At 41.6% G+C, this 21,593-nt stretch overlaps 3 protein-coding genes across 3 annotated transcripts in view; all 3 read right to left on the reverse strand.

Annotated features, from left to right (window-relative positions):
- The window catches only part of LOC105566096 (probable chitinase 3), a 34,432-nt gene extending 30,982 nt beyond the window's left edge, over positions 1–3,450 (reverse strand). Inside the window, exon 1 of the mRNA XM_012019827.1 lies at positions 3,188–3,450. Within this exon, the coding sequence (XP_011875217.1) occupies positions 3,188–3,190 (3 nt within the window). The 5' untranslated portion in view covers positions 3,191–3,450. The remainder of the gene's footprint in view (positions 1–3,187) is intronic.
- Positions 3,451–7,681: 4,231 nt separating this feature from the next.
- LOC105566098 (guanine nucleotide-binding protein subunit gamma-e) lies at positions 7,682–21,540 on the reverse strand. Its single transcript, XM_012019829.1, has 3 exons — positions 21,469–21,540; positions 16,768–16,937; positions 7,682–8,728 (listed from the first exon to the last, which is right to left on the reverse strand). The coding sequence occupies exons 2-3, from the start codon at positions 16,878–16,880 to the stop codon at positions 8,623–8,625; spliced, it is 219 nt and encodes a 72-aa protein (XP_011875219.1). The 5' UTR covers positions 16,881–16,937; positions 21,469–21,540; the 3' UTR covers positions 7,682–8,622.
- LOC105566097 (hemolymph lipopolysaccharide-binding protein-like) lies at positions 18,231–20,292 on the reverse strand. Its single transcript, XM_012019828.1, has 3 exons — positions 20,012–20,292; positions 19,157–19,381; positions 18,231–18,868 (listed from the first exon to the last, which is right to left on the reverse strand). Exons 1-3 carry the CDS (start codon positions 20,109–20,111, stop codon positions 18,570–18,572), a joined length of 624 nt encoding a protein of 207 aa, XP_011875218.1. The 5' UTR covers positions 20,112–20,292; the 3' UTR covers positions 18,231–18,569.
- Positions 21,541–21,593: the final 53 nt, after the last annotated feature.

Here is a 21,593-nt window from a genome sequence, read left to right on the forward strand (position 1 = left end):
GGAATTCTGGTAAATCCTAAAGGAATTCTGGTAAATCCTAAAGGAATTATCTGATTCGTCCATATTCAACCAGAAATTTTTTTTCAGTGTAGCGCACGCAGAATTCCGAGTCGTAAAGTGTTTTCCAAGGTTTTCAATACGTTGCGTGAAAGTGGAACGCTTCCCAGTGCTCATGTCTCATCTGAACGAGGACGTCAACAAAATGCGCTCTACCTCGGAAACAGTGGGGAATGGGACATATATTTGTACGAACATTTTTGCTTGAAATGACCGATGCTATCACCTCCCAGAATATTGACCTTTCCTCCTGGAACACCCTGTATACTCTCTAAGGCCCGTATTTATAGTCGTGATTCTGCTGAGAAACTCAGCTAAAACCAGTCTTGAGACATAACAAATGAATCTTAAGACTCAATTTGATATTTGTTCGCAGTCTCGATTCAATAGAGATTCTCAGAGGTAGTTTTGGAAAATAGTTTCGGAAAATAATTGGTCCCCCTTTTCAGCTGAATACAGTTTCAGTTGATCTTCAATCAAAATGTAGCTACTGAACCGTCTGTATCTCGAGACATGAAACTCCAATCCGAGTATCTCACCTGATACACCCTTGAGACGTGAATTGAGAAACGACTGTTAATACAGGCCTGACAGTCAATCTGTGTATTATCACTGAAAACAGTGAATACCTACTCACTGACTCACAGTTGCAAGTATACCACTGGATTATATCAATCTGTTTCCAGTGATAAACCACTGATAGACTTTTAGAGAGTAAAAGGTACGCTCGAGACTTGACAAATATTCGATCACTCTGTCGCAGTCTTGTAAATAAAACGCTAAATATCCTCTTGGAAAAAGAAACGCTTGAAGCTGCCGCGGTAATTTTACTTATTGTTCGCATTATATGATGAACTCGATATTTCGGGGCGTGGCAGGATGAGATAGAAAGTTGCAATGCGATTAGATCTGTAACGATCTACGATAACTGCGAAGCGATGTTGGGATAATTGCTTGCGTTTAACATAGCTTATTGGAGTACAGGGGATTTGGGGAAGAAAGGTTTTTTCCTCTTTAAAACACACTGTTACGTATCGCAATACTTACGTCGTAGTCACGTAAGTCATTCAACTCGGAGCGATGAAGGGGATTTAATTGCACGATGACTCGAGGTTGAAAAGTGAAAAGCGAAAAAGTTCTCCGTGCGATTCAATTACGATCCTCGGAGATTTGCGTTTTTTTTTCGCTGCGCGCAAACAGGTGCGTCCTGTACAACGTAACTGCACGTGAAACGAACAAAGTTGCGATAGGACGTATTCACTTTTTACTCATCCAGTCGCGGTATATCCGTGTAGCAAAGTCTGCCCACGCGCGAATAAGGCGTCACGCGATTACTCGGTGACTTCGATGCCGCTGTTCCGCAAGGATTTATATCGTTGCAAAAAGAAAAAAAAATGCGACGAGGTCGTCGCACGACGAAAGTGAGAGGACAGTATAACCCGGAAGGGCAGAACAAGTTCTCAATTCTCTGCCGAAAGTGTTGACTTTGCGTGTGTACGCGTGTATTTCTGCGTGTGCGTGTTCAATGCGAACGCGCGGATACCTGTCGCGGAATCATTGGCTGTGTCTATATCATCACTACCGATTAAATCGATAGATTCTCACAGCGTTGCAATCTGTTTGAAAGTTTTAGGCCCGGTTTTCCATTTTCTGGTTAACTGTTAACCAGAGGTTAGTCGACTCTCCAACGTTTTCTATACTGTTATCTAAGAAGAGGCAGGTAGTTGGCTAACCTCTGGTTAATATTTGACCAGAAAAAGGAAAACCGAGCCCAAGGGCCAGTTTCACAAACGTCGGTTGACTGTTAACCAGAGTCCAGTCGAATCCTTGTCCCTTTTTTATCTTATTATCTAAGAGGAGACAGAGAATCAATTAACCTTTGGTTAGCAGTTAACGTTTGTGAAACTGGCCCGAGTATACTCGATGTTTAATAAGCTGTTTTATCGGCTGCTTTATGATAATCACCACTTGGGTATCCGCGGCGAATATGACAGATCAGTAGTGCGCATTCGACGACACTTTCACCGATTTCAAAGTTATCAGGTTCACTTGGATTTAGATTCACTTAGATTTGTCACCAAAAGTATCGTCGGCGATTTCAACGTATCCTATGACAGACGCACAATTGGGCGTAGTTACACAATGCGGAACCAACTCGACAAACTTTTCCGCCAAAGCAATTTTCACGAAACATTTAAAAGTGAAGTTCTATGCCGCGTAATCGCAAATATAATTGACCGAACTATAACTCATGTACAATGCCATGTGTTATGTTTTTTTTAATTTTATTTTTAACAACTGGTTCATTTTTGTATAATATATTACAGGCTTTCACGATCACTTTGCAATGCGGAATTAAAAATCACGCAAATGGCACTTAGTTTCTTACTATTGCATAACTACATCCAATTGATCTGCCAAATCGGCGCCCTGGTAAACGATACCGGCCAGCGCGATCGCAGTCGTCTTAATTTTACACTCGTAACGAACTTTTTTCGGGACCGGTTCCAGTGGTGGTCTCGCATAAATCCACGCGTGATGTAATAACGACTTGGTCGTACAAGAAGATCAGCTTGGAAACGGAGCTGCGTGGAAAAGACAAAACATGTCAGACACGGGACATTCGGCCGCGAATATCTCTTCGTTGCGATTTCGATGGGCTCTCTATTGAACGCGATAATCGCGAAATTGGAGCAAATCGTTCACAGGCGACTCTCTCTCTCTCTCTCTCTTTCTCCGTCGAAGAACTCTGACAGATCTGGGCGATCGAGATAGATCGCCAGCCAAGAAACTGTCACTTACCTAATTGCGCGCAAATCGGTATGTAAATAGGATTTAGAGAAATGCTGCCTCTAATCGACAAAAAACAATTGAATTTAATATAATCGGTTTAATTGTATGATTATTTAGTAAATTGTACCGAATTGGTACATTTTAAATTAAATTTAATAGATTCTTTTGTCGATTACAAACAGTAAGTTTTCCAGTCACAATTTGCTAATTGTAAGGAAAATACTGCAATTTAACGCTTCTTAATTTCGTTTTCGGGTTGCGTTATGTAAATGTGACAATAAAAATGTATTTACATATAGCGCTTGATTAACGGCAAATGTAATAAAATTGTGCTCACCATGTTTGCTCCAGTTACTCAAAACAACAACAACAACGGTCCGTGATTTGTAGCACCGCGTGAGAGAACCGACGAAAGATCCTCCGGGCAGCGTCTTATCAGTGGGGAAAAACAGTACAAACCGAGAGAAAACTCAACAACGCGATAGAATTGCCGGCAGATCGGTGAGGGAAAAAAAAGGGGATCTCGATTATTGATACGGATCAATGATCGAGGATCCGCCGCCGCATGATCGGGGAACTGTCACTGACAGCAGTTCGGGAAACACTGACTGGTGTGGCGAACAAGCCTACTGTCATTCTCTCTCTCTCTTTCCCGTTCTCTCTTTCATTCTCCCTCTCTCTCGGCCTCTCTCTCTTTCTCTTTCCCCCTCCACCTCTCTCTTTTTACCGACCTCCCTCTTCTTCCTTGAACGGAGAGTACACTCTCTCTTCCTTGCACACTCTGTAGAATTTTGCAGCGCACCTCTAGCCGGTGGCGGCGGCGATGACAAAGATACCGCAGTTACGGCAAAAGCGACGATAATGTCCACGGCGAAAACGTTGACGTGTATTGACGCTTTTGGTGTGACAACGGTGGCAATTAATGCCGCCTTTCATTTTGCGTATAGTAAGCGATGGCGCGCGCTGTAGCCTGAAATCGGTCGCGCGGGATGACGCGAAAGATCGGCGCCGGCAAAAGCGTTTTAAGATAATACGTTCGATGTCTGTGTGTGACCTAATGATAACGAGATTACTAATTTATGCGCGCGAAGGAATTTTATAACCATTATTACGAAAGACACGCGTATGGCATAAGAAATAGTAATTCAGCAACTTATGCAATTGTTTCGCATGATAAGACTAATTGTATGTATACAGGGCGCACTAAAACCACCGGATATCCTTCTAATCATAAATTCTTTAGAAAATTTCAAGACGGAGATTCTAACACAAAAATGTCGAGGCTATGATAGCTTTTAAATTAATGATGCCTGAGATTTCGCGCGCTTAGGTACGGCGACATGACGAGTGATAAAAGTGTTCCTATAAATGTCGCCCTTTTTAGCATAGTGACAACCTTCATGGAAATTGATATTGAACGACCACTTTGACAGCTGCAACACATTGAAGTTACAAAATGTTCCAAATTCTTCCTTGAATTAAATGAAAAGGGGCGACATTTATAGGAACACTTTTACCACTCGTCATGTCGCCGTGTCTGAGCGCGCGAAATCTCAGGTCTGCCATTTGTAAAATATAATCACTTATTATTTAAAAACTATCATAGCCTCGACATTTTTGTATTACAATAGAATTTTCGTCCTTGAAATTTTCTAAAGAATTTATGATTAAAAGGATATCCGGTGGTCTTAGTACACCCCGTATATAATGTTTGTATGTATATGCTTTTTTACTTTTAATAATTGTATGTATATAATAATAATTAGCATAATTTGTCACTGCGGAAAATAAACTGCTCGTGAGAGGATCGTCTTAAAGATAGCATCGTATAAAAGTATAATATAAAACTTGTAGAGCTTACTCGCATAATTATTGGTTAAAGCAAGTATACATGTAACTGGTATACATCCGGTATCCATTAAAGTCTGTCTTTTCCATTGCGTGAATATAAATTAAAATTAATTGCATTATGAAAATCTAATATGAATATATGTGGAAAAAACGCGTGACATTTCCGCGATTATCTGGAGCGCGATTAATCGGTGAGGAAGCGGAACGAAAAATAATGGATAATGCGATTAGAAGTCGATGAACTTCGTCACCGCACGACACAACTGCACTTTAATGAAAAGCATAACGGCTGCATAATGCGACTGGTGTACACGTAATCGATCGGTTAAATGTCGCAACACTTGCGGTATAATTGGGGAAATGTTCCAGCAAATTGTCGACGGCGATCGTGTGATTATTCTACGTACAACAGTTGCGCACGATGTGACGGATAATCCATATGGTGCAGCGCTTACCAGCGTAAATAATCTAAAATCGGTTTAGATCGATGCTTACGACGATGGGGAAATTTCTAGTGATGGATTCTGAACGCCAGACCATTTTCAACACGTGACGAAAATCTCAATCAATTTTGTTTCTCACGTCTTATTTTCTAAATTAAATGCGAATACATTATTAATAAATTGTCCGGCTTATAATAAAGCATTTAAGCTTCTTTAAAAAAAAAACTCGTTATACATACGTAAATGAATCATATAAGGAAGAAGCTTATGCTTAATGAACTTCCGTGAAAGGTTCTTGATTACTGATCCGCTTTGATCGTATCGTTTTAATTATCTATTCCAAAAGAGTGTAATTAAGACTGAAGTTTTAGACTTTCGCTGAGAAAAGAAGCCGGCGAACTGAGCCAAATTACTTCCAGAGCACACACACTTCTTCTGAATAATCCCTCTTTATGAAGACGCTCTTCAGAAGCAGGCTTTGCAAACAAACGATTCATTTTAAACGTACAATAAGGTAGCGCTCTTTCTCTTTTTTTTCTCAATCTACATATTACAGGCCGTAATCATTGGTCGCATATTTCAAGACCTTAAACGCAAACGGGCGCATGTAATGCTTGTGCAGATCTTCTTTCAAGATCTGACACATGTAATCATTTATGTCGAGGCACCTCACAAGCGTAAACTGAATTTAATTGTACGCGCTACAACGTTCGCGACTGTAACGAACGGTGACTTTGTTAAATTATTTCGCGAATTAACGTCCAGGAAGAGGACAAGTAAGACGGATTCTAATTCGCGTCGCTAACAGTCGTTAACACGCCGTCTGTCCATTCTTAGACCACCTCGTTCATTTAAGAGGCGAAAGTGACTCTCGCGATTCCTCCCCGCGGGTCTTGCCCGCTTTTCATTTTCTTTCTTTCCCTTCCCGGTCGTCCTCGCTGTTTACACTTGCGTAAAAATCTTAATACTTCGCTCGTATGAAAATACCTCCGTCGTTCCTTTCTCTCCGCCGCCAGGCGGTTCCTAACGATCCGTAAGTATCTGCATAATTAACGCTATAGTGAAATATAAATTGCTCGGACAGCGCGCGCTGCAATTTATCGAAACGGTCGTTAACCCTTTTTCCTTGAATCTCGCCGCTCGCGGTTATGATATAAACGCGGCTATCGTGTTTCGAAAATTACTTCTCCGCGGGAGGGAGGGAAGTTTATTTGTTATACGTTATAGTCTTCCACTGTTCCTTTCCGCATGTCAATGCAGATTACCCAATACGCTCGTGACTGGAAAACCCCTGATTTCAAGTACCTGACGCCGATTACGGTGCGCAACAAATTGGAGGCTTCTTCTATCGTTTAAATGAGATTTTATATAAGGTAATTTCGATCTCGCGCGACTCTCAAGACGGCCGAACGCAACCGGGCAAAACCGCGCGCGCGAACGTATCAAGTACCGTCTCTAAAGTGCATAACTCTTGGAACGTGGTTTTGTTCGTGGTTTCGCGTTCACATAGCTCTCGCTCGCGCTGCAGGTTTTGTGTCGTGTGAAACAAGAGCGGTTTAGTGCAGTTTGCTTAAAATTACTCTGGATATCGTATTACGAAATTGGAACCAGCGACAAAACACGCTGTACTGCGAGCTTGAAAAAGTATCGCACCGTAGTTAGTGGACTTTAATACGTAGAGTCCACTTATACAGGGATACTTGATTAAAAATTTATAAAAAATAAGTCTCCAAACATACACACACGCACACACACACACATATTTGTTATTTATAATTAAACAAAAGTTATGTGCAATTCTATTTCAATATGTGTGCACTGAATTCTGACAAGAAATAAAGTAAGTTCTCTTAGAAAGCGTTCAGAATTTACTAAATCACACTCCATGCGTTTATAAGTTTTTACTTGCGTTCCAGTCGACTTTATTTTCGCAATATTATGCCATCACATTTTATCTTTCATATACATGAGAATTGTCCTAAAAAATTCCTTTAAATAACAATACATTCGTTCTCTACACAAGTTGTCTTACAAATTTGTAACACTTTTGGCAAATTGAAGTAATGACGTGGTTTTGTAACAGTAATTAATTATTGAACAAAAACTTTTCACGCAGTCTACACTTCACTGATTCGAATATACAAGTAGCAATACAATAAAATACCTCGTCATTTATTAATAAGTTATACGTCAGTAAGAAATTTAAACGCGGAGAGATTTTATCACAAATATTATCACAAATATCAGTAGCGGAGAATCTCATCGTATCTCAATGAATAGAAATTAAAACCAAGAGTGTAGCGAGTTCTAGAATCTCGCGGACGTATCATGTCAGTAGAAACGGCTAGCAACTAGCCAGACGACAGCGAGGAAGAAGAGAAAAAGTGGGAGAGAGAGAGAGAGAATCAAATGGCATATATGTCGCGGTAGCGATTTCGATCGCACTTTAGACGATTTCATTAAATTGAAGACTCGCTCGAGAATTTGTGTCGCGTCCGTGCACGCATTTCCCTGAGTAACGAGTGCAGAAAACGGGATTTGGATTTCAGTCGCTGGTCATGTTATATATTTTCGTAAGAAATTCGCGCAGAGATACATACAAGAGTAATTATAATAATTATTACAGTAATAACTGTATGTTCGTACAATATATATATATATGTGTATATATATATTTATGTGTACACGTAACGTTAAGAATAAATTGCGTTCATGGGTTGATCGGTGAGTGGAGAGAGTTTCACGCGGCAAGTGCATCGGCGAGTGAGATGTGCGGCATGCGGCGGTCAATTCGACGTTGATCGAGCCAGGCGGAAGTGGTCCATTCGATCAATTTTTTCAGTTTTCTCCCTTTTCGCTTCTCGTCTCTGCTCCGGTTGGTGCCTCGCGAGTGCGAAACGTTTAAGTGACTTTGTTAACTTCTTCCTTACTTTATAAGATTGACTATGCGGGATCATCATTGTTTGTTCTTCCGCTCGTTTCTATCCTTTCGTACGTGTCAACGGGCCGACCGGTGCAGCTTCGGGATATCTTTGCGAATAACGATTGTGGCACGATTAGCGAAGGATAACGATACACCTCGTGGGACGACGAAGAATCGGGAATTGACCGGCAGAGCCGCACGCCGCGCGATCGTAGAAGTCCCGGAGGAACGGAACGGTCCGGCAAACGGGATTTGCTGCAGTCCGATCTTCGATCGATGGATCGGCCGCGTTTTTATTTCGGCAGCGCCGGTCGACGAGCGCCTCGACGATCGGGTGGATCCGCGAGCCGCGATCGGATCGCAGCGGACGTCCACCGGCATCTCTTCCTCTTCCTCTCGCGTTCCTCTCCTCCTACTCTTCCTCCTCCCTCCTTCCTCCGTGATCTCTGCCTGAGATTCCCTTTGCCGCGGATGAACGACCGACTCCTCTCCCCCTCGGTTTGCATATGCACGCTTCCTTCTTCTTCTGTTGCCCTTCCTCCGCACTGGCCCCGATTACATGATTATACACTTGCCTTTCTCGGCCCAGGGATTGTTCTTCTTGTCGGGCGCGTGTATCAGTGGGTCATTCTTCTCGTTCTCTTCCACGTACTCCCGCATCCTGCCGAGAAGAAGAATAAGAGGGTCAAGTCGAGCGTCAGTCTCGCGTAATGCTGAAATTGCAACCTGGCGGCACGCGTTACTACTCCTTACCCACTGCTTACCTAAGACTATGGTGCAATAAACGTGCGATTGTGATTCGTTCTAGTGGAATTAATTCCTCATTGCGCGACCCTTTATCTCCACGCCGAGAGTCGCGTCTTTTATTTATTCGTAACATACACGTGCGGGAAAGGACGATGCGGTCAATTCGCTTTCAGGCATAAAATATTCCTTCGGAAACTCCAGAGTGTTATCGCGTAGTCATATTTATACGATTTGATATTTAATATTCATAATTATATGAAAAAATAATATCCTTTCAGTTGTTAACCGCAAATTGTATATCCCGTTATGTGATAACATCCATAAACATCCAGAGAACCGATCGTTAATGCGGATTTCGCTATCAATTAACCCTTTGAAGCATACATTTTTCTATTGGACCATTTTTTGTAAAACTTTGCAAGGGTTTTTGGGGTCGCTGATTACGAATCCGTTGTCAGATCTGATGTCAGGTTTTCATAATTCAAAATGGCGGAATTCAAAACTTAACAGAATAACATCATTCAACTATAATTCAACTATGCTAAGAAACATTATTTAGATATTATTAGGACCCACGGAATCTAAATTCCAGTTGAAAATTCTTGTAGAAAATAAAAAATTGCTGTTTTCCATATTTGTTTATTTATAAAACTTTTACAATAAATATTAAGGACTACTCAACTTCTTTTTATGTTCTTTTATTGCTAAGATACCCCAAAAATGCAAGAAACCCGACCTAAATGCGTTAACTAGAAATTAAATGGCCAAAGAGTAAAAAAGTTGAGGTGGTAACGTGGGTTACCACCGTGCTACAAAGGGTTAATGTAAAAACAAAATAAATAACGACGAGTTAATTTAGGTGGTAAGAAATATAAGCACTGTATTTACATATGCATGTCTTCTATCGAACGTTTCGAATAGCAAAGTGTCACCCTCGGCATAAACCGCGAATATAAAAGCAGTGATAAATCAATAAGAATAAAATATAACAATATTTGTAATCTAAATATAATATAATTCAACATAAATAATATTTTTCATTCGGAGACAGACCAGATTACCGATGTGTGTGCCTTTCTCGACGACGGATATTTCGTTTTATCGCGGCGAACGCATTTCGGCGAACCGCTCGAAACTCGCCGGAGGCTCCTAATCCGGCGTTTTCCAGAATCTCCTGGAGAATGTCCCGCGAGATACGTTACCTCCGATTTAGTAGATCGCCGATAAGTTTCGCGCCTCCGCATGTAGAGCGGCCGATAGCCGGGGCGCGTTCGTTTCGCGAGGAAGTCGGTGAAAGGGACTCGGTTCTCGCGGCTCGCTCGCGCGGCCGATTTTGCGTTCAAGGAGAATTCGCGCGCAAGCAGCGGCGGCGGCAACGGCACGAAGCTTTCGAACTTTGTTACCGCTTAGACGCTCGCCAAGCGCAAAATGTCCGTGGAATTCTTCCCCGCGGGACACAAGAGCGCCGCTCGGCCCCGCGCGCGCGCGCGTTTAACCCTTCACTGCGTTTTATCGCGCACAAACGACGGCCGAGAGCCTACGTTCCACGTTGTCGCTTAGGCCTTCGGCGTGTCGGAGCACGTACCTGAGCAAATACGCCATTTATTTTGAGTGACAGCGGCAGTTACGCGCACGAATGACGAGGTCAACGCACAAGAATCACTTACGCGTATTTTTCAACAAATGCCCGTAGAAAAAAAAATCATTTCTCTCGTATTCGAATCCGAATAAGATTACGACTGACAAATGTTCCAAGTAAAGAAATTCACAGGATAGTCGTACTCAGGCCCGGTTGCACCAACGTCACGGAATTTTTATTTTAGCTTATTTCGCTCTCCGTTTCTTTCTGTTTTCCTTAGAAAGAGACAAAACGTGAATTAAGCTTAAAGGCAAGCGACGTTGGTGAAACTGGGTCTTAATTATTACGCCAAGTATTTTTCTAAATTTTCGCAAACATAATCGCGAAAACATATGGCTTTTTATGTGAATTGTATAGCCCTTGGCGAAAATATGCCTTAGAAAACCTTAACATTTTACTTTAGAAAAATAAGAAATAAGAAAAGTAAATTTGGACACTTTAAACCGAAAACTTACTTTACGAATTTAAAAGAAACCTTTAAGAATGGTGTAAAGTATGCGATATAATCTGTAACGCCGCGTGCGATTTTCTTCTTACGAGAAAGTGCTATGCCGCGCGGCCCTCTAGCGGGAACTTGGACAGACTTGGCTAAAAAAAAATTAATTTAAACGCCCAAAACTACTGTAAAATTTCTTAAGTAAGCTTTTGACTTCTTTAAGTAAATTCTTAGATTTGAAAGATTACTTGTAAAAACTTTAATTTCATGTTAAGTAAATGTTCCCAAGAGAGCGAGCGCGCGAAAGAATATTTTTCCTCGTATCGTATCCTCGAGTTCTCGTCTCGCCATGACCGCACGAAAATTTCGTTCGGCTAACAACAATCGCATTTCGTGCTTGATCGGCATTGATTTATCAGAGTTCATGCGGGAATCGCGGACTTTCACTTATCAGCGTCCGTCGCGCAATTTTTAAGTGAGGGTGAACGACCTTCCCCGAACACTCGTGTCGTAATGTTATCGATTCGCGTTTCTGCGACGTCTATTATTTAGCGGCCGTCGTTTATATAATGAGCGGCAATCATCGAAATCGGAGCGATTCCCAATCGCGAGTCGCGATGTCAAATGAGAGTCGTCGAGCGGATCAGTCGTAGAAATGAAATGAATGCGATTCTGTTCACTTCACGCTCGAATTCACGGTTTGTCTCACTTTCGTGTCTATCTTTACGGCCTGCCGAACGATGGAAGTCGCAATTTAATGCACGAAGATCGAGTGAAACTGTCGGGCATTGACAAAAATGCCCGGGAGATATTCCAGTATTTCCAGTTTCACTAAACATTCGCGCGCGGCCGACACTATATTTGTGTGTCACGAAATTTATAATATAAAGGAGACACGCGTACGCGTTAACGAGATTAATTTGCTTGAAACTGATTAGAAACAACGGGGAAAGAGGATTCAATTTTGAAGTTAAATACTAAAGAAACCAGATTTGCAGTATCCCCCTCTCACTGCCTCTTCTTTTCCCTCGTAAAGTACAATTTCGATTGATTTTACAAATTATAAATTCTATTTGATTGCTTATTAATAATTGGTAGCGCTGCGAACAGGGTTTTCACGGCGCGTTGCGAACGTAAGAGTATCGGAAGAGAACGACCCACATTGCCAATGAATGCAACAGGCGTCGGATTCAGCCGAGTTTAAAGGAGGTCATCCTAAATTCAGGGACCGAGGCGCGCATCACGCCGTCGCCGCCTCCGGTTGGATATCGATACTTTGCGCGCGACAATTTCGACCTGTCTCTTTCAACACCGGAAGCGCATCGTTAGCGCCCAGGTTCACAGGTCGATGATCAAATCGATATCGATCATGATTTTTCGGACCGTTTGATTTGGTGACGACTTGATTCTTCAATGATTTCGCAAAAATATCTGCATAATACTTTGCTGTAGATAAAAACTGCATGTGGCAACTAAATTTCAGTTGTAAAATGTGGACAGCTAATATTTAGTTGTAACAGCTAAATATTTTGTTACTGTGCCTATTGTATTAGGTGCGACGGCAAACCGTTTGCTGTGCTTTAGAAATTTATAGTTACGGCAGCAAAATATTTTTAGCAAACCATGATTAGCTGCGGTAGCGAAAAGTTTTTTTTTCAGTCTTTATTCCTTCGAAAACCATATTTACCACATGAGAGCTTTATGAATTTTACTGATTTGTATACATATCAATTTGATATAGGTATAGAAGCTATCATGTTAGTGTAGACTTATTATTGATGATTTAGTTGATATCTAGTAGATATCATATTCAAGTCGAGCCGATAGGTGGAGATGTTGATTCGACTTCAATATGGTATCAATTGAAATATGACTAGATCGTGGACGTCTACAGAGTATTTTCTCAGATATCGTAATAAAATTTCTAAACATCAACTTGATTATTGATTTGCGCATGGTCTCAATTTGATTTCAATATAATATTCACCAGATTCTTCATCGACTTGTGAACTCGGGCGGGAAACCGGCCGTGGCGTACGGACGCATCGCTAAAGGCCGAATCGGACTAGCAATTGTCGACCCGGACTGGATTGGGATTGGCGACTGGCGATTGTGTTCTAGTCAATGAGAGCAGAGCAGCTATTTAATCGAGTCTCATTGGGTCCGAGTCGGCAATTGCTAGTCTGATTCGGCCTTAATGGACGACACGATCCAGCGGGCATGCGGGAAGTAGGCGCCGATCTTCTAGTTCCGGCGCGTGGTCCCGCTTGCGGAACGACGCGGAACCGGGCGCGTTTAGACGTGGCAGCGAACCCGGCCGTTTCTCGCGGCGCGGCGGTTTTCGAGGTATCGCGCGCGAAAGCAAAAAATTTCCGCGGTCTCGCGAGACTTCTCTGAGCGGTGAAAGGCGCCGGGGCACCCGCCCTCGCCCCCTTCGCTCCGCGCGTCGCCCCCTTTTTTCTTCTCTTTTCTCTCCTTTTATCCCTCGCCGATCGACCTAATCTCGCGCCCCGACGATACACGGCGATACGTCTTCCACGCCCGCTTCTTCCCGATCCTTCCGCTCCCTTTCGTCCAGCGCGATACTGACGTAATCTTGCGAAACGCCCGCGGTGTACAGGTGACCGGGGATGCTTTCGGCGAGTTGCCAATATACTTTCGCTCGTCCGGCACCGTATTCAGCGGGCATCGATATTTTTAAGTATTGATATTACTAATGATAGGAATTATCAAGGGAAAGGATGTTTGAAACAGTATATTAATAAAATTAACCAGGAAGGAAGAATGTTCTTTTTTTTGTACAAGAGCGGAGCACGTTTATGACATAAGCCGATCGCTTCACAAAAGAATTATTGTAAATTACTTGAATATTATAATAACATACAATTTAAAACGAGCAATTTGCCTGCCGCGGTAAAAAGGAGAGATTTTGAACTCGAGTACTGTTTTGTTTTATGTAATTTATGACACAATACTTTCTCCGTATAGGCTCGTTATCTGTAAAAGGTCGTTAACGCCGCCATTAAATCGGTCGGAACGTGAGTTAAATTCGCAGAGCCGATCGCGCTTGGCGAGCATAATCTCGCAATAACTCGGCCGGGCTCGATCATTAGCGAGAGCGCGACACGCGAGGGATATAATTAGCTGGGGCAGAATGGACCGCAACGGACGCGGGGGATAATCCTCGCGCGATCTCTTTCCGCGCGATTCCTTTCGTTTGCGCGTGACGAAAGCGCCAAGTTACGCCGATTGTGAGAAACGATCGCCGCGATCGCGACCGGCTGCGGCCCAATTAGATCACCGATCATCGCCGGTCATTGAGTCATCATAATCGCCGGCCGTGGATTTCATCTCGCGCCGTCTCGTACCATCTCCCCTATTTGCGTATACAAAGGCGCGTTCCCTGAAAGTGATCGTGCGCCGCGAAAACGCGATTAACGCGGACACGCACCGCCGTCCAAGGAGATCCTGTCCCTCCACGTAACACGGAGACGCTGATTGCGAGCACAGTTCAGCCTTGACTGTGCCGGCAATCCCGCGCGGCTGCATTTATGGGCGCGCGAGATGACTTATCTGGGAAAAGGCGCAGCGCAGCGCGCTTCGAGGCGAAAAAAAAAACCGCGATCGGGAACACCGGAACACCTACGCCGCGATCGGGGTGCATGCACACTTCACGTTTGCATAATCGCTCAACGCGGGACGGAAAAACTCAATTTCATATTTCGCGACTCCCGGGAAAAATGGAAATATCTCATTGTATATGTCTGAATCATGTGATATCTAATTATATCCAGTTCTAAAATCATCAGATCTTCAGAGATCTGACACTTTTATTAAATATTCAATGCTATTATCTATTGAGATCTAATTGTATTCTCTATAGGGCATTTAATTGTCGACCCATGTTTATAGGAAACTTTTCCTTCAGAATTAAATTTCCTATAAAATCTCAAAGTCTGGCCGGAACGTTCGGGGCACCCTGTATAATGAGACTTTTTTCCATTTTTTCCCGGGCTATAAACGGAGAGATTCCCGAAGTTGGTTAATGCAATCTCTAAAAAATGATGATCTTCCAAAGTCTAATACCAATTAAGACTCGAGTCAATAAGAGTTTTAAGATAAATGTAAAAATTACACCCTTGACTTCTAAATAATTTTATCAATTGGCTCCCATGTTTTCTCTATCGTACATGTAATAAAGCACTTTTTCTATTAGACAAGCTACGGTTTTGTTTAACGTTCCCTTTATTTTTTCTCTTTTGCCACAGTTTTGTCCTCAGTTCCTTTTTCAAGAGAAAGAGACTGCCTGGGCATTAGTAATTGTTAATCATTAGAAATGGAAAAATAGTAATTTGTTTTCAATTTTTAACAACGTTAATCTTCAGCTGAGGCTGAAATAGACACTGTGGAACCTTAAACGACAACAACGTTGTGATTACGGTATTACGTGGATTTATACGCGAACCGATTCGTCTGGAAAGGCACATTCTACGATTACGCACCAGCGAAAATTGCATCGTCGATTATTAAGGAACTAGGAACTACGGCTGTTACCGTTAGGTAGCCTTCGCGCAATATACCTTCTACATAGAGAACACTCCAAGTATTTAATCTAGCCAACAGATAGACACGCCCGTGCTGTAAAAAACCAAATGCGCTATCTTGAGGCCGCGAACCTAATAGTGCTTCTTATTTGTTGAATGCGCTCAAGTTATATTAAAAATGCGTAGTGCTCTCTAAAAGTTAATCGGTGGATTTTCACTGAAAACAGTCAACAGTCATTGATTTACAGTTATAAGTATACCGCTGCAATTTTCAGGCCTGGTTTTTCAGTTTTTGGTTAATAAGGAAGATAGTCGACTCTCTATTTTTTTTCCTATATTATTGTCTAAGAAGAGACAGAGAATCGATTGAACTCTGGTTAACAGTTTATCAAAAAGTGAAAGACCGGGCCTCAGCGGTGCACTCATAACTGCAAATTAGTGAATAATCACTGTTTTCAGTGATAATCCACTGATTGACTTTTGGAGAGTGATTCAGAGATCGGAATAAATGTGTTAACAATGAAAGATGCGTCTTGCGCGTGTAATATGTTACAGTGATCTACAAGTCAAGTTTTACAAACACACATGTAGAACGAATACGTACATATACATCCATGTACTATTGGCGTACATCAACGAATAAATGAGGAATAAGGGTGAGTACTTATTTTCTACATCAGTCACTTGCATCTAGCAAACGAGTGCAAGACGAGTTATTCATCTCGTTGGAGTGAGGCAGAGATCAAAAGAAAGAAACGGAACTGGTTTCTTGGTTTAGTATTCAAGTCCAGTGTATTAAATAAAAAAAAACATATTAAATAAACATCCCAGAAATCGTGCGTTTAAGTAGAACATGCAACTTTTAATGAAAAATGGCGGCTGTTCGATACTTCTGCATCAATAGTTACGATATTATTGGACATTAATGCAAAAAGATAACGGCAATTTAAATGTATACATAAACGAACGCGCAAGCAATTTGTTTTTTAAATAAATTTTGATAAGAATTTAGAAAATCAATTTAAGACTGAAATGCAACGGTATCTGATGATAATAGGAGGAAGGAATCACAAGAAAGGCATTAAATTCCAATTTGGTTTTTAATTTTTCGAGAAAACCCTGTGCTTGAAAAAATTCGCCGATGAAGAGTCGGCGGAAATTGCAAGGTTTCTGGGACACCTGCGTGCTGGGGTCTCCTCGGGTGTCCATAGACGTGTGCAAATGGTACGCAAGCAGGGAGGAAAACCGCCGAGGCAACTAGCGGGTGCAAGAGACGACGGTGGCAACAAAGACGACGCTGAGGACGATTCGACGTGGTACCGCGATGCACTTACGCCGCGATGCTCTTCGACAGGGGCCACCGTTCCATGGACGCCTGGTACTTCATGTTCTCGATCTGCTTCTTCAGTGCGTCCTTGTCCATGGTGGCGAGTACACTGGGATCCATGGTTACAGCTAGCCGCACCCCCCTTGTCGCAAATCAAGAGCGGGATGGCGCGTGCGCCTACACAGGAAAATCAATAAGGATGGCTTGAGAGTAGCTATCGGGCGCTATGCCCGTAACGCGAACGATGGTCTCTCGTCGGGGACGAGAGGAAAAGAGGAAGCTCGGCCTCTCCGAGGCAGAGACCTCACCCGAGACCGCATCACCGATCTCGTCTGCCGATCACCGGCGTTGGATTCGTTCATGAAACACGACGAATGCAAACCGATATGGGGAGAACGTCAGTTGGCGAAGAAAGCTCTGCGATCGGTATTACCTTTTGCATACGTGATTTACTGATCCACAGTTGGGAGGATCACAGAGTACCAGTGCCCCCTGACCTTTAAGTTGCAATGGATCTCTACCCTCTCTATCCCTCCCGACACTTCGGTATTCTCGATAACGGAGGCGAGACGTTTAAAATGATTCTAGTTATCATTCGATTCGTGTCTTTCGTTAATTTTACTGCAATTACCCTGCCGGAAATAATTCTGCAAAACTATAAAATATAACTGCCCAGACTCTAAGAAATTCTACGTAAATTTAAAAAGTGTTATAAAAATCGACATGAAACTGCTAGAATTGGAACACTTTTGTTAATTTTTGTAATATTCTACAAGCAAGCAGATGATTTAATTCTTTAAGATTTTGGTGTTTCTCAAATTTTTAAAACTAGTAAAGTTTTGTACTAATTTTTACAAAATTGTACAATTTCATAAAATACTACTTGCAATAATTTTTTTATTTGAGAACATTGTAATTTGTGGTACTGCTTCGTAGATATTTTTACAAACAAAATTAATGTTCCAACGAAGATATAAAAATTTCTACAAATTTCTATTTCAAATCAATTTTTGTAGCTATTTATACAAATTTTTTCCGCTAGGGTAATCTAGAAACAAATAAAAATGATCCTTTCCCTCTTTATATTCTATTATTTTTCAATCATTCCTGTTCTATATCGATTGTACTCTCTAAAAGTCAATCAGTAAATAGTCACTGATTTGCAGTTACGAGTATACTACTGAAAATTGCAGTGGGGGCTCAATGGATAGCTCAGTTGGAAGAGCATTTGCCCGGCAAGCGGAAAGTCCCAGGTTCGAATTTTGATCTAGTCCTAGCCCGTTACTTTTTCTCGCCGAAAATTAACAAGTGGCGCATCTTAGTGCCTACCTCCCCGAAAATACACCCCTACTTATTACTGTAGATACATGCACACTTATAACTGTAAATCAGTGACTATCCACTGTTTTTCAGTGATAATTCACTGATTGGCTCTTAGAGAGTAAAGTAAAGGCACATATTATTTCTTTATTTCTGAAGAATCAACATTCTTGTATTTTGTAAGAAGATAATAGTCTTATATCATTTCTTAATATATTTTGCGCATGTTCCACGGCACCATTCAGCATCCATAGAGATAATCGTTAGTATAAAAATAGAGCTTATGACCTGCAATCGCATCTTTATTGCGATATTAATCTGTAGACACCATTAGTCTTGAAAACATGCTTGCATTGTTGCCGACGTTGTTAATTCGATCTTAATAGCACATCTCAGATGAGTATTTAATTATAACCTTTGATAAATCGCATACCGTTACAACATCTGATTATGATCTCGCGTTCGCGTGATTTATGGGGATTCGCTAATTCAGGCGGCAATTTCGCAAAAGAAGGCTACTGCCGAACTGCACTCGAGATCGTCCATTCCACCATCTTTCAGAAGGCCTCCGCAATGCTGTTTCCCGTTGTAGTTGTCAGGCTCGTTGGCAATTTTCAAAGTCCACTTTGAGTAGCCCGTAGCTTCCAGAGGTTCGTCCGTGATCGTGTTCCAATCGCCCTCTTCATAGAGATCGTGTACGCCGAGCCATGCCAGAGCTATTTTGTTCTCCTCCAAGATGTGCAACAGCATTTTCTCCTCCGAATTGGAGTTAATGATAGCCAAATGACCTGCACCGACAGGCAGATGCACATTAATCCGACTAAAGTTACGTGACTGTTGCTTTTATTTAATTCGCTTGTGACCGGCAACAACATTCGGAAATCAGCGACGCGAAAGGGTGAACGAGACTTACTCGTTCCACTCTTGCACCTTGAACGTCGTACTCTTTACATAAATGATAGGAAAGAGGATTCACGATGAAATGTTGTTGTTCATAAAAAATTGTAGAAAAGTGTAGAAACGGCAGAGCGTTTCGATGTGCCGTCATCGAAATAAAATCGCTGTTAGGAACTCACCCCCTTCTTGAATACAAATTTTACGAGCCTTGTTCCACGGCACCTTGCGAGCATGAAGTTTATGAGCGCCCATGCCAGGTGTAATGAGGTAATCGCTCCCTGCTTTTTCCACGAGATTGTTACCGTCTTGCGTTTTCCATGAATGCGGCCCGTAAATGTAAATAATTTGCTGCGCCGGGTTCAAATTTCCATACGCGCTTGGCACTAACCTGCCTGAAGCTATTCCTGATAAGAAAGCTTTGTAAATTGAGATCTTTTCATCGATCACGGTGGAATATGTGTGATGTAAAATAAAGCAATACAAATATTCAATATTCAAGACATAACACAGTTTTATGATATAAACATTTCGTTCTTCCTTTCTTCTTCTCTCTCTTTCTCTCTCTCTCTCTCTCTCTCTCTAGACTCTCAAGTAAATTACCATCCAGATAGCCAAATCTATTACAATAGATTTCGTCAAATGCCCACTACAAAAAGTTTGAAGGCAGAAAGATTGCAGATTGCATACAGAAACTGATATATTCGACATGTTGCCAGCATGTCAGTAGAAATACAACAAAATCTGCTCACATATGTAACTGGACCTGCTTGGTTTCTGTCAACGATCTGTTGACAGCGTATAAGTGTTTTACAGATTCTGTTGTCAAAACAAAAGCCAAATACGGAGACAGGTGGCTATGGTTTTGACGTGGGTTTCTGATGAATCGGTTGCCAATCCGATGCCAATCTGCTAACGTTTTGCTGACTGGGCAAGTGATACATAGATTACCCAGCGAGAAATGACTCGTCAATAGATTCGACATCGTTTCGACGAATCATTTCTCGCTAGGTACAATTATTAACTTCTTAATTTACCTGCCAATCCGTTGATCGCTGTATCCGTCTCGATTGTATTTTCCTTCGCCATGCAATACGTTATTGTGTAAAAAAGTACCACCAACGTGTACCGCAACATGATTGCTATTCTATTACGCTGGCAATGTAAATGTCCGGACCAAATGACAAATAACGGCGGATGGGCTTATTTATATTAAATGATAAGAAATTGCTGCTCACACAGGTCACGCCCACGCGGGTAGGGAAGTACGATTGATAAGCTCCACATTGATGCCACACCAATATTATAATGTTCAAGAGAAATAGATGTGTGAACAATAAATAAAACGCTGCTGATTATTGTCTTAAAATTTTACAAGATACTTTGAGCTTTAATCAGTCAGAAAATAAATTGTTCGAAATTTATAACCGCCTCTCCTCCCTACATGTGTGTGATGGAATATGTGGAAAGTACAATATTACTTATCAACTCGAGTAACGCCAAGTTATCGCAACAGGATATTCACTGGGATTCCTAGCATTATCAATATCGCATGACTATATTGTTGTGACGTTAATTGGAGCAATCGTGTATGAGATATTCTGACTAGAATATCGCATTACTCATAAATTACTCATAAATAAAATATGATGTAAATCATTATTAAAGGTTAAGAAATTATTCGCCGTAACTGGCAAAAATGTTTCTTTCCCAGTGAGAAATGATTCGTCGATCGACGTCGAAACGACATCGAATCGACATCGACACCGTCGAATTGACGTCAATTCGACATCATTTCGACGTCGATCGACGAATCATTTCTCGCTGGGTTATTAAAAGCACAACGTTTCGACCGTGCATTCCGTTCCTTTTCAAGTGTGGGGAAATCACATAAAAATCCTAAAGTCGGACATTGTGCCAGCAATAGATCTGAATCTAATTAAACTTGAAAAATATATCAAGCAACTCATAAATACAGATTTTTTAATCGTTGAATAAAACATCTTATTTTTTCTGCTGCTCTGTGTACGTCACAATTGCAATGAAGCAAACGCCGCAATTAAACGGACCGTAAAACGTAAATATAATCCCATACAGCACCAAAGCTTTCAGAAACATTGCAACATTGCAACAATGTTTTCTGAAATGTTTCTGAAAGCTTCGGTGCTGTATGGGAACCGTAAGTTTTCGAAAATAATTAAGTTTTGGAGCTTTATTTTTTGTATTAGATTACTACGTTCAACGTTCCGAATACTTTGAACATTTTATGGGAGAGAACTGCCAACTTATTTAATACAAAAAAATTAAGTCCCGAAACTTTTAATTATTTTCGAAAACTGACAGTTGGAACGCGATTTCTACACCACTGGCGTCGACTCGACGTCAGTGTTCGCACTGGGTTATTATTTTACGCTCACGTCGGTTTGCATTCGTCGCTGTTAGTGCTCTAGTTAATTAAAATTTACGAGAGACATAAGTCGTAAGTAGTACTCACCTAAACGAAGCACGATGAGATTCTGTGGCGTTGTGACTTTTGACGGGCTTCGCGATTCGCTTAGAGAAGCCTTGAAAAACCCGGACAATCTAATCTAATAATAATTTCACTGCTGGCATCTTCAA

Source organism: Vollenhovia emeryi, unplaced genomic scaffold, assembly GCF_000949405.1.
Source record: "Vollenhovia emeryi isolate VEMERY1.0 unplaced genomic scaffold, V.emery_V1.0 DF939147.1, whole genome shotgun sequence".
In the NCBI taxonomy this organism is placed as follows: Eukaryota; Metazoa; Arthropoda; class Insecta; order Hymenoptera; family Formicidae; genus Vollenhovia; species Vollenhovia emeryi.

Coding starts and splice junctions, on each gene's coding strand:
- LOC105566098 (XM_012019829.1), bottom strand. CDS start 16,880: ATGGATCCCAGTGTACTCGCCACCATGGACAAGGACGCACTGAAGAAG. Junction 8,729..16,767: donor CTGTCGAAGAGCATCGCGGC/GTAAGTGCATCG, acceptor TCTTCTCGGCAG/GATGCGGGAGTACGTGGAAG.
- LOC105566097 (XM_012019828.1), bottom strand. CDS start 20,111: ATGTTGCGGTACACGTTGGTGGTACTTTTTTACACAATAACGTATTGC. Junction 19,382..20,011: donor AGCGATCAACGGATTGGCAG/GTAAATTAAGAA, acceptor CTTTCTTATCAG/GAATAGCTTCAGGCAGGTTA. Junction 18,869..19,156: donor AATTTGTATTCAAGAAGGGG/GTGAGTTCCTAA, acceptor CTGTCGGTGCAG/GTCATTTGGCTATCATTAAC.